Here is a 13,433-nt window from a genome sequence, read left to right as displayed (position 1 = left end):
GTTAACTCATCACACCTGAATTACTTGTTCGCCATCTGTAAACTGTGCTGGATCATAAACCGTATGAAGGCTTCACTTGGGTCTTAGTCAGTGCTATATCCCCCAGCTTGCAAGAGTACCTGGAACTCTATTTGCTGAATAAATTAGCTGTGGTCCAGTAAAGCATTTTGTATACCAGCTTGGACCTTATTTTGGATCTCAGAATTTATCTTCTCCTGTGGAAATATCAAACCTGAATAAACTTTTAGAATAAAATTAGTTTGTGAAATGGAGACATTTTATATAGACAAAGGCCTAAGCCTATGGAGTTACTTAACCAAATATTAAAACTACTTCTCAAAATATAATATACAAAATCAAACAAAACCTGAGTCTTTCTGAACAGCCTACAGACACATACCTTAACTGAAGACCAAAACTGTCGTTGAAAAAACAAATAAGGCCCAGAATTTTTATTTTCCAAGACACTAAGAAAAAAGAGAAACAACCACAATCAAACGTTTTCTATGTGTCATCTGATTCCTAGGAGAAACGATTTCTGCAAGTAAAATTGCTGAACAGAAGAATTACGTTTTTCAAATTTTCAAAGAACTGTATTTCAGAAGATAGTAAATTTAAAAGGTTGTAGAAATTTACTCTGCGAGACTAAGGGAGAACAAAGATATTTTTTGCTTTATTCTGCCTAAGGGAACAATTTCTTCACTAAGGTAGTCTATCTGGGCTACAGGTTTATATGACATGGGTAAAGTTTATATTTTAAGCTACCTTTAGCTTTTCCAAAATTTAAAAAGCTTCTCTGAAGATAAAGGAGAATATAATCATCGTTAATGTTCTTAGGAGTTACTTACTTTTTGGGGTATAAGGGCATGAATACATCATCATCTAATGTTCTCCTCATTCTCAATAAAAGTGCTTTCAGGTACACCTGAAGAGTTAAAAACAGATCATACATTTTAATAACAGGATAAAAGTTATATTTTAAGAAATAAAAACAAGCCATATGCCAAATCATATAACTGAGTATTCAATTTTGAGTGAACTGTCTTCTCAAATGTTTGTCATTCCTCCTTGAAGGTCCTAAGGTCTTGAGTACTTACTACTCTTAGTCCATCACTCATCAATTATGAAGCAATAAAGCCATTCAGAAAAGTTTCAACCCCTTAATCTATGGTATAAAGATTTGAAATCAGACACACAATCTAGTTCTTCTCAAAGTGAGGTAAATGACAATATAATAGAGACAAAGTGCACCTTTTCCATGTCTAAGAGCTCACTAAGAATGTGCAGCAGGATGGCAGCGATTTGAAGTTTAGAAACTAGTTGTAAAGTAACACTTAGCTGTTTATATGCTATTTAAATGTTTTAGCATTTAAATCAACTGGTACCCATTCTAGTAGTTTAACATTTTTCTTTTTTCCTAAAACATGCAGTTCCTAAGGGGATGTTTGATTAGTTCCAGTGGGAGAGGTGGCAGGGTGGTAAGGACTGTGGGAGAAGAGTACAATGAAGAGGCTTCCTAGACTGATACCATCATCCTTCCACGGAGAAATTTAGAACTGGAAACTGCTATCTCAAATTTTCTGTATTTCAGGCTATAAAGGACCAGATACCCAAGGAGGAAAACCAAATTTTCTGGCTGGTTTAGAACATAACCATTCGTTCTCTCAAATATTGTTCATTTTCAAAAGGAGAGGGGGTAAAAAAAAACCTTTCATAAATACTAAATTACCTGTGTATTTTTGTTTTCTGCATTCACTACTGAAGGATATCCATTTATTAATTTTAGTGTAATTCCAACCATTCTTGAAGTCTGTGTTGTAGAAAAAGGATCCCACATATTTTCAGCTATCACTATTAAAAAAAAAAAAAAAAAGGATGTGCTGAGATATAGAAGTAAATTTGCAATTGACTTAAATCTGATGTCAAGCAGTCCTCAACTTATAAATGCCAATCCTGACTTATTTTTTTATTATTTCTCTCTCTAGAGTATAAGCTTCAGCCTTTTTTGTCCTAACTGAGAATGTTGGGGATTTTAGGCAAATATGGAGAGGGGATAGAGTCCTCTTATTTTCTGCTACTCAGTGATGATAACAATTGGGGGGAAAAAGGATTTCTGTATCCTAGGAGGTGCTGTCCCAACATGAAGAATTTCTAAATCCAATTAAAACCCGGGCAGAGGACCTGAACATTCTTCTTAAGACATACAGATGGTCAACAGACACATGAAAAGATGCTCATCACTAATCATCACAAATCAAAACCACAGTGAGGTATCACCTTACACCAGTCAGAATGGCTACTATTAAAAGACAAGAAATAACAAGTGTTGGTGAAGATGTGGAAAAAAGGGAACCCTCCTACACTGTTGGTGGGAATGTAAATTGGTACAGCCACTATGGAAAGCAGTATGGAGATTCCTCAAAAAACTAAGAATAGAAATACAATACAACCTAACAATTCCACTTCTGGGAATTTACCTGAAGAAAACAAAATCACTAGTTCAAAAAGATGTATGTACACCTATGTTCACTGCAGCATTATTTATAATAGCCAAGTTACAGAAGCAATCCAAGTGCCCATCAATAGATGAATGGGTAAAGAAGATATAGTATATATACACAATGGAATATTAGCCGTAAAAAAAGAAGGAAATCTTGCCATTTGCGACAGCATGGACAGACCTTGACTAAGTATAGTCAGTCAGATAGAGAAAAAACAGATACCATGATTTCACTTATATGCGGAATCTAAAAAACAAAACAAACAAAAAAGAAACAGACCCATAAATATGAACAACAGACAACTGGATACCATTGGGAGGAATTAGTGATGGGTGAAATAGGTAAAGGGGATGAAGAGGTACAAACTGCAAATTCTGAAGTAAATTAGTCACAGGAATAGAAGTACAACATGGAAAATGTAACCATAATATTGTAATATCTTGGTATTAACAGGGGGAATTACACTTACCATGGCAAGCATCTAGTAATGTATATAAATACGGAGTCACATCTGAAACCAGTATAATATTATACAAACTTTATTCCAATTAAAAAGAAAAGATGGGCAAGGAGAAAAAATTTCTAACTAAACTTGAAAGTTATTTTTAATATTTTACCTAGGTTCCTGTATCAATGATGGCTATCTTTTTGAGAAATTGATGACAGTAATGAAAATACTCCTAAGAAAAATGCATACCTCCAACTATGTATTCAGTTTTGCTTCAGACAATCTTTGAGAGTCTCTAAAATTCACCCATGGATCAATTACTGCCCTAACTCCAGGCCTACCTGAAGGTGGTCTCCAAGTCCCAGGTTAAGAGATGTCCACCCTTTAGCCATCTCTGGGCCTGGTGATTACTTTAACAATTTTAATGTAACTTCTAAAAGGAAATATGCTCTAATTAAAAACTTAAAAACATATTTCAGAAACCCAATGTGTCTGAATGTTCAATTCAGAAAACTTACCTGTTAGTTTAGGAAGAATCACCTTTTCCACAATGGTAGGTAATAGTGCAACATCTACGTCATCTTTTTCTTGTTCTCGTTCTTCGCAACCATAAAACAGCAAAGATTCAAACCACAGCATATTCTCAAAGTCACGACATTTTGCCTAGAAAATATTCAAAAGGTTACTTAGACATTTAAAATAATGGCTATTTCTGCTTCAAGGCATGAGAAGAGTAAGAGGAAATGGATTTAGCTTCAGTCATACAACTAAAAATGGGACAAAGTATTCGAAACATTTATTTTTCAGACAATGGACCACAGGCAGTACAGGACCATGTCTCCTGCAAGGAGAGCAGAGCAGGACGGGGGATCACAAGCAGAGCAGTTTTGCTGAGTTGAGGAGACAAATTGGAGTTCAGGGAGCCTGAGACAGCTGGAAGCTATAGGACAGATGGGGAGCTACACAGAAAAACAACTCCTAAGTGCATGTAAGTCCCCTGAGTCCTTGCTGAACACTGAGACATATGCACAGGGAGAAACTGCAAGGTCTGGCAAAGAGCAACTGGAGCCATGGGCTGAATGGTTCCCAGAGCTCATGTGTTTTTCAATTGTTTCCAGGGCTTCAACTATAAGCTCTCTTGTCCATATAGTTTACACAACATTCAACCAAGCCCATCTCATTTATGCCCACGGCTCCATCCACACTTTGGTAACATGCAAAACCACATTTTAAACATGAACAGATATAAAAAATCACTTCTAGTCTCCTCCCTTACATATCAGGCCAACAGGACCTACAATTCTACCTCCTAAATGTATCAGTTTGTCTCATCCTCCTGATTTGCCTTATCACTGACTGAATTCAGTGCATCACTTCCTACCTGTCTCATGGAGCTTTCTCATGAGGGTCCAAGTTTTTCTACGGTCCAAGAACCAAGTTCTTATTATTCATTCATGTCATATCCCAATGTCACAACACATGAGAAAGACACTGAATATAAACTGAAAAGCAATAGGCAAGTCTCTTAAGAAGGGATGGAGCAGAAAAGGAAAGATCCTAAGATTATACCAAGCTATAATCTGTATCAATTATAGCCTTGTACCCTATCTTCTTTGAAAAATACTTTGCTTAAGCAAATAACTATTAAAAAATGGGTGGAGGATATGAACAGACACTTCTCCAAAGAAATTCAGATGGCCAATAGGCACATGAAAAAATACTCCACATCGCTAATTATCAGGTAAACACGAATTAAAACCACAATGAGATATACCTCACACTAGTTAGGATGGCCAACATAGAAAAGAATAGGAATAACAAATGCTAGTGAGCATGTGGACAAAGGGGAACCCTCCTACATTGCTGGTGGGAATGTAAACTAGTTCAACTATTGTGGAAAGCAGTATGGAGGTTCCTCAAAAATCTAAAAATAGAAATACCATTTGACCAAGGAATTACACTTCTAGGAATTTACCCTAAGAATGCAGGAGCCCAGTTTGAAAGAGACATATGCATCCCTATGTTTATTGCAGCACTATTTACAATAGCCAAGAAATGGAAGCAACCTAAGTGTCCATCAGTAGATGAATGGATAAAGATGTGGTACATATATACAATGGAATATTATTCAGCCATAAGAAGAAAACAAATCCTACCATTTGCAACAACATGGATGGAGCTAGAGGGTATTATGCTCAGTGAAATAAGCCAGGCAGAGAAAGACAAGTACCAAATGATTTCACTCATCTGTGGAGCCTAAGAACAAAGCAAAACTGAAGGAACAAAACAGCAGCAGACTCACAGAACCCAAGAATGGACTAACAGTTGCCAAAGGGAAAGGGAAAGGGAATGGTGAGGGTGGGTGGGAAGGGACGGAGAAGGGGAGTAAGGGACATTACGATTAGCACACATAACATGGGGGGGGCATAAGGAAGGCAGTATAGCACAGAAAAGACAAGTAGTGACTCTATAGCATCTTACTATGCTGACGGAGAGTGACCATAATGGGGTATGTGGTGGGGACTTGATAATGGAGGGAATCTAGTAACCACAATGTTGCTCATGTGATTGTATATCAATGATACAAAAAAAAACAAAAACTTTAAGTTTACACCTCTAGCTTTGAGATGAAATTACCCAGTAACCATGTTTTCTAAGTGACAGAAGCCACTCACTTCAAGTGGAGTCCAAGTAAGAAGCTGCAGCCTTATGAGGGGGTTGAATAACTTTGGCAAACAAAGGCCAATATACGCATCCTTGTAGGACATGTAGTATTTCGAGCGCCAAGCTTCAAACTGGGATTTAATACAGTCGATTGAATAGAAACTTTCAAGGACATCTTCAAAAACTTTGCTGGATTCTTTTGAAATACGATCTAAAATCAACACCGAAAAAAACCCACAAAGAACCACAATTTAGTATGTAGTTGAAATTACACAGTTTAATATTTTTAGTATTTTCTTTGTAGCTTGAGTATCAATATAACAGACTGATTAACAAAAGAAAAACTGTTAATTGCATTTTAAAAGAAATGATAAACACATAAGTTTAGGTTTCAAATGTCTGTTATGCAAACCAAAGTGCAGCCTGTTTTGCAAGGTTCCAGTGTGTACCATATTCTGTTACTACAGTTTAGTTTTTAACACCTGTCCCCCAACAACTTGGCCCAAATTTCAGTCTCCATGGTGTATTAACTGTGAGTAATTTCATAAAGCACAAACTTTGCTGCTAGCTCTTCAGTCCACAAATCACTGCGTAACAGATGTGCATCCTGATCAATGATCAATCATACAGCTTCTTTCAAAGTCTGTTGGTGACTGTATTAACTGATGCAGACAAGAATCAGCAATAGATGCTGGAATCCTTAAGTGAAAGATTATTTGATGTCCCAGATGACTTGGAAAAAGGGAATCTTTATAATGGAAACACCTAGTCATGACAATCTACTTCTCAAGATTAATTTTAGCATAGCTAATAGTGGGACAATCTTTGTCATCTGGTATTATGCAGTAAGAAACAGCATGCTGTATGAAATATTCTTGCCAAAAAAAAGTTTAACCTGAATCTAACCAAGGCTTCAGACCTAAATTCTAGTTTATAAGAAATACAGTGAACAGAATAAATTAACACCATGAGGAAACAGACAAGTCTAGAATGGAGGACATTCTGCAAGACAAGTGGCCTGGCCTCTTAATGTTTATGTCTTAAACAAATAAAGAATAAGGGCGTGGGTATACGTAGGATACTTATGGATAGTCATTAACTCTAGATAAAAAGATGTACAACCATGTGCAAGGCAGGCACCGTTGGGGGATCCTGGTTTGGAAAACAGAATGACACACAAAAAGTTTCAGGAGGTATTTTTTTGTGGGGGTACTGCTACTTAGGAAAATTGAATACAAACAAGATATTAAGAAATTTTAGTTAATTTTCTTAGGTGTGCCAATGGTATTGTGATTAGGTAGAAAAATATCCTTTTTTAGGAGAGACATGCTAAAGTTTTAGAGGGAAGTGCCATGACGTCTCTAAGTTACTTTCAAATGGTTCAGCAAAACACACACATATCCATATAAAGCAAACTTGGTTAAATAATGGTAAATTACTGGATCTGGATGACAGGTATATGGGTGATCATTGTACTATTTTTTTCCAATTTTCTGTGTTGAGAAATGTTCACTATGGGGAAGTGGAAGAAAAATAAGCTTCTCTAAGTTCCAAATGGGTTGCAGTCAATATAATTCCAAACAATTACAGCTAATGGAAGGAAATTTAGACTTTTATTTGGGGGATGCTTCTGGAAATGCCTGGCACACAACAGTACTAACTCTTCCTCTTGGCTGAAATTATTCAGGATCCCCCAAATCAGGAGTTTCCTTCAGGGTTAAGCCCCCTACTGCCAAGTTTTCTCTTTCTAGGCCAGACAAGCTGCATTAGAGCTGCTCTTGAGATCTGACGCATTTTTTTTGTCACTTAAAATTCTGTAATTCTGAGGAATAATATCATTTATTATGTTAGTACTAAACAAGCCCTGTGACAAGGTATTATTACCATTGTTAAAGAACTCGTGATTCATGATAAACCATTTCATGGTAAAAATCGCACCCAAATACAAACTAAACTGAAAATGAAACTCATTCCAAATACCTTTTTCCAGATTGAAATTTGTAATATCTGTAGAAGTTTCTTCATCATCACTGGAAAGGCCTTCAAGGTGATCTGCCATCTTACCGGTTTGCTCTCTGGCTTGTCTACGACGGGTCCTAAATAACAAAAATTGAGTTCCCAAACCAGATAAAAGAGATTCCTACCTTCACAAACCAACCAATAGCAAACATTTTTAGAATTACCTCCTGGCCTCCCGTTCTGCAATGCGACGTTTTGCATGCTCTTGATACAGTGCCCGATCTCGTCCAAAGGAATCAAGATTTGGTGCCATCAGAGCTTTATCTGCAAAACAACAATGCCTAAAATTAAAAGCCTTCCTTCAATAATCCTGAGGAAAGAGTTTGCATAGAATAAGCCATAATGACAGACTGCTTGCTAATCTCAACAGCAGGATTCTGCAATAACTGGTAAACCAGGTAGTTTTCTAGCTTGGAGCAATCTCAATATTATTTTGTGTTCCCATGAAAAGGAATAGAAAAATAAAGGGAGAGTTCAACAACCCTACACAAATGCAAGTGGGATTAATCATTATTTTTATGTCTAAGTAATAGAACTTGTTTATGCTATCATGATGACTAAATAAATTAAAAATCTCAATTACCTGTGCAAAGGAAAAAATAATAGATTATTTTGAGGAAGAAGAACTCAAGCATCACATGTTGAATGATATGAAATGACAGCAAAGAAACACACGTAGGAAGGATGAGAAAGCAGCTTTCTTGCAAGAGTTTATTAGTTTATTTTATTGAAATTTTGCTGTGTAGAAATTTATTCTCCATTACTATTTTTAAAACAAGGCAGAGTCAACATGTAGACTGAAAACCGTATCTGAATAGGACCAACGTATGCTTTCTCAAACACTACTACTCTTTCAAAGTACTTTTGCTTATTTCTGTTTCTCCTCCTCTTGTCCAGCTCTCTTCTTTAACTTTATAGGAAAACTTTCTAGTTTTAGCCTTCAATATTCCAACTTAAATCTATATTTTAGTTACCATGTTTTTGGTTTCCAAGAGATGGTTCTTGTAGAAGAATATTTCTTCTCTACCTATAGCATCTCCTCCTTGTATTATGTGTAGGACACCTATTATTTCCCTAAGGATATCAATTATGTTTTATTTTCTTCTGCCAACTGCATTGTCTTGTTTCCTCAGTCCCTTTGGTTCTATTGCTTGTCTTGGTCTCTCTGATGATTGTTAACCACCTCATGTAAAAGAACAAGATTGGAAGTTCTGTGGACAGAGGTGAGAGCTCGTAACTGAGGCATCTACACTACATCACTGGCTAGAAAGTCAATTCTTTTGTTGGGGGATCCCAGATCTTAGTGTCTCTGCAACTGCTCTGGACCCATTCTCTTTCTCCAGAGAAAGGTCCTCTAATCTTCTGCCTCGGATAGGAGGAATGGGGGAAATTCTACCTGCAATAGTTTCCTCGTTTCTACATTTTAGTTCCACACTCTGAAGACATTCTGTAATATATAGGATAGTAATGGGAAGCAAGTAACCTAAAGGATGGGGGGAAATATGCAAAATATAAGATATCAATTTAAGGATTTTGCTCATTCTTTTCACTGATAACAGAGATGTGTCACTAACTATCCTAGACCACACTATTTTTAAAAGTTGACTTTCTTAACTGAGTTTTTCATTCGTATTTCAAAATAGCTTAAATATTAGAATGGAACTGTATTTAAGTTCACTAACTATAAAGATTAGTAAACAAGAAAGATGCCCCAGCACTACCTCAACTGTGAGTTCACTACACACCACAGATGAATTAGCTAAAAAGTCCTAACCTACAGAAATGATTCCTGCCTTTTTAAGAGGTATCCTTCATTAAAGAAGTATCTTAAAGAATACTCACTACTGTAATAAGTACTTAAAATGTTGCTACATTTATACAAAATTCAATTTTGAGGGAGATATGACAGAGTAGCTAACTTAAGTGATAGCCTCCTTCATTTCTGTAAGAACTATATGCAGTAATTATGAGATGTGGTTACAAATCTAAACAAATGAATTTAGTCTTTTTTTGCTTCTTTAAAGAGACCAGAAATAGAATTAATATTCAGTGTGAAATGTAATTTTCCTCAAATCTTTGACAATGAATACACCCTTTAGGACAATTATTTTTCACTTTATGATCTTTTAATTTCTTTTCAATTTTCAATCTAATTAACCATTATCATTCAACCCTTAGTTCTATGTATATATATATATACCTCAAAATTATAAAAAACAAATTATAGGCAAGAAAAGGTATTTGATAAAATGCACAGCTCACAAACCATTTAATTTAAAAGGAAATTATTTCCCTTCATAAGTATAGTGGTTACCTGTAATCTGTCCCAGAAATCTGGTTTTGTCTGGACTGAAAGTGATCTGGGAGGGCCGCATTAGTCATTTAGGTGCCCAATATGGCAATAATCCAATTTACACTTGCAAGGGGTGGGGGGTGGGGTAGGAACAGAAGGTCACAGCCGTTCATATGGCTCACATCTGAGTCTCACTCAGCTCTGAGGGCCATATCACCACCTCTTTATGACATCCAAAACCCACCTAGCACACAGGAGGTTGCTTTCTCAGGGATCCAATTCTCTCTAATTTAGAGGACACCCTGTACAACAAAGCATTGTTTTCAGAAGGAGTAACACAAGGATCCTTTGCACTTGCATCACCTGGGGTGGCTGTTTAACATGCACGTTACTGAGCTCCATCCAAGACCTAGCAAGAATCTCTGGGGATAGGACCAGGAAATCTACATTTTAAATTAATATCAGGAGTAATTCTGATGCCCACTTCCCCTTGAAAACAGCTGACATGGGCAACAAACAGATGACAAATGAAGCCACAAGAAATACATGCTAGGAAAATTCCTGTTAGAGCACCCAAGAATATGGAGGGCAATGGAAAAATGGAATTAAAAGGTTTAAAACATCTGGTAAAAGAATCTGAGCTAAACTATTTAATAAGAGTTTCCAATTAATTTTGGTTTTCCATAATACACATCATAATGAAAAGAATATAAATTAATTTCTAAATTTTTATACTAAAATTCAAGAAGTGTAGCCATCAATGGACTTACTAAAAAAGCCTGTATATAAGGCAAACTAGAAAATATTTAAAAATTTTAAATTCAAAAAATTTTGCTATCCAAGGGGTGAAGCTCAGAAACTCCCCTATATCTTGGAGATGTATCAACATAGGAAGATACCCCCTCTCCCTTCCAAAATCCCCCAGTCCCTAAATCCAAAATCTTTCAGTGAGACCAACAACAGTATCTGTACTGGTGTTATGAACAAGATGAAAATGTGGGGAAAATGATTTAGGGCCAAATTGTTAGTGATATTAAGACAAAATATTGATAATGTCTTTTCTGTATGCTAAAGAATGAAAAAATATGTCCAAAGAAGAGTAAGATTGACAGAAAACTAGTGCATGTTTTTGTGCTCCTCTGAGAAGCTCTATCTTCTTAAACACAATTCAAGTACATGCTATTATAATTTTTAGATCCACCTGACACAAGAGCAAGGAAATCCATTCCTTTAAAAAAGAATAAATGCTCTGAGGTCTCTAATTTTCGATTAGGCTGCACTAAGTAAACAAGGTTGTTTAATGAATAATAAAAACCTTCAAGATGGACTGACTTGAATGGCTTGAAAACTCCGAAGATTCATCTTTAATATCATCTTGTCGTCTTTGGACAAGGCGGGAAGCTCGCTGTTTGTACAGCTGATGTATTGCTGATTCAAGTTCATTAATCAGTGGCACCTGTAAAAATACAACACACTCCGTAACACCAAACTCCTCAGCTCCTTACTCATTTGAGGGTTCCATACTATTTCCGGATTTCTGAAAAAGTACCCTCTATGGACAGAATAATCATGAATTCCCAATGGGACACAAATAGCAATTCCGTTTTATGATGTTTAAAAAATATCACTTCTTCTTTTAATCCATAAATAGAGCTATAATGTCCAGTGCCTAGTTATTGGAGCAAAAGTTTGGTTAGGAAACTTAACACTTCAATATTAGTATAGAGAATAAGTAAAGAAATGTCAAAATTTTAGTTTCTTTTAGAATAATGTATTTGGAAATCTTTTAAAGTCCATTTTTAATTTTGCAGCAATGTGATCTACCCCAGAATTTTGTAGTTTAAAATAACCACTATCATTGTGTGATACCAAAATGTAATGGCTCTACAAGTTAGTAAGAACAGGAATCAGCTGCCTGCCTGTTTGGACACTTAAATTGCTCTGCCACTTATATATTTATCAAGACCCTTACATAAAAGTCATACTATTTTGCAGCTATTATTACATTTTATAAAGGTGAACTACATTCATTTACTTTAATAAAACAAAATTTCTAGTGATCACTAATCTGTCTAAAGCCAAGTATCTCAAACTCAGCAAGTTCTTCTCTTCCTATCAAATGTTTAAATTTTCCAAATTTTAATAAAATAAAATTCTTCCACAGCTAAGCATTCACTTGATTCATACAGAATATAAATCTTAATAGAACGAGACCTAACTTAAAAAGAACAAAGCAGAAAACTTTGTCTTTATAAATACTTTATGTTATAACCAAATGCTATGAGACTTTCACAAAACACTAACAACCACTACACATACCTGAGGAAACCAGAAATTCTAGTTTCCTGATGGTTAGTGCAAATGGAAAACACATTATTTAGAGTTTGGGAACACTGGCACCAAGTGTTATAGCAGCTTCCTGAACTGAACAGACTGCAAATGGAAAATAAAAAAAGGTAGGTGGAATACAAAGATGTCTGTAATAAAAGCAATTTTATACACTTGCATGATTCCATTGCAAAAGCAGCAAATGTTCACAGAAAGGTCAAACTGATGGAGTAATTTTATTCCTTAATATGCCACACCATGGGCAACAATGTCCCCAAATCTTCATTGATTATCTTTAATAGCTAGGCCCAGAGACTATCTTTAAATTTACTATCATAGTTTTTTAAAGCAATTACGGCCATATGTGTGACTCATTTCCCCACCCCGTCATTTTTTTCAAACCATTCAGGCTAAAGACAAATGTACCTATGTGCCTAAGGTGCATTCTTTTAGCCCTGCAGATTGTTAATATTCCTCTACTGTAAAGCCTCACACTTGAGGTTGCATCACACAGAACTTAACTATTCAATTTATAGTTAAAATTCTGATAATGTAAATTTTCTGTTTAGGTAATTGGAATGCCCTTTAACAAAGCCCAGAGAAAGTTCTACTGAGACTAAAAGTCCTAAAACACATTTTCAACTCTCATTCATGTTTCCTAACAATATTGACTTATACCAAGAGTATACACAATTTCTTTACCCTCTCCCAACTCAAAACTGTTATTGACTATTATTATTTCAAGACCAAATTTAGGTGAAGAACACAAGAAGAAAGGTGACTATAGGGAAACAAAATAATGGGAAGTTAAAATGATATGCAAATATTAAAAATTTAAGTTTAAAACTACTTAAACTTCTATAACAAAAGAAGAAAAGAAGAAAAACAAAGGAATGTTTATCTTTTTATGGTCTTACCCTGAAACAATATTTTTGTAACTAAAATGAATATCCAAATCTCTTCAACTTCCCCTAAATAGTTCCAAGATAACAATTTATGACATTATTAACTCAGATGTAGTCTCTTAATAAAACTGAATACATAAGAAAATGTAAAAATTCAGTACAGTGTTCATCTTTAAAAGAGGGGGTTATCTACCACTCTTTTAATTAAAACACAGTCACTGTATAATATATAAGGCTTAAGATCTGCTCCAAAAACACTTATCTCAGTGACTCTG

General features: G+C 35.5%; 1 protein-coding gene across 1 annotated transcript in view; it reads right to left on the bottom strand.

Annotated features, from left to right (window-relative positions):
* PAXBP1 (PAX3 and PAX7 binding protein 1) overlaps nt 1-13,433 on the bottom strand; it is a 34,917-nt gene that overhangs the window by 8,738 nt on the left and 12,746 nt on the right. Inside the window, exons 8-15 of the mRNA XM_036880172.2 lie at nt 11,258-11,381; nt 7,797-7,896; nt 7,594-7,709; nt 5,625-5,824; nt 3,468-3,612; nt 1,730-1,851; nt 849-925; nt 401-467 (exon numbers count right to left, since the gene is read on the bottom strand). Coding sequence (XP_036736067.2) covers nt 401-467; nt 849-925; nt 1,730-1,851; nt 3,468-3,612; nt 5,625-5,824; nt 7,594-7,709; nt 7,797-7,896; nt 11,258-11,381 — 951 coding nt within the window. The remainder of the gene's footprint in view (nt 1-400; nt 468-848; nt 926-1,729; nt 1,852-3,467; nt 3,613-5,624; nt 5,825-7,593; nt 7,710-7,796; nt 7,897-11,257; nt 11,382-13,433) is intronic.

This window comes from Manis pentadactyla, chromosome 1 (genome assembly GCF_030020395.1).
Source record: "Manis pentadactyla isolate mManPen7 chromosome 1, mManPen7.hap1, whole genome shotgun sequence".
Lineage (NCBI taxonomy): Eukaryota > Metazoa > Chordata > Mammalia > Pholidota > Manidae > Manis > Manis pentadactyla.
Note: the sequence above shows the minus strand (reverse complement) of the source record. Positions and strands in the feature narration are given on the sequence as shown.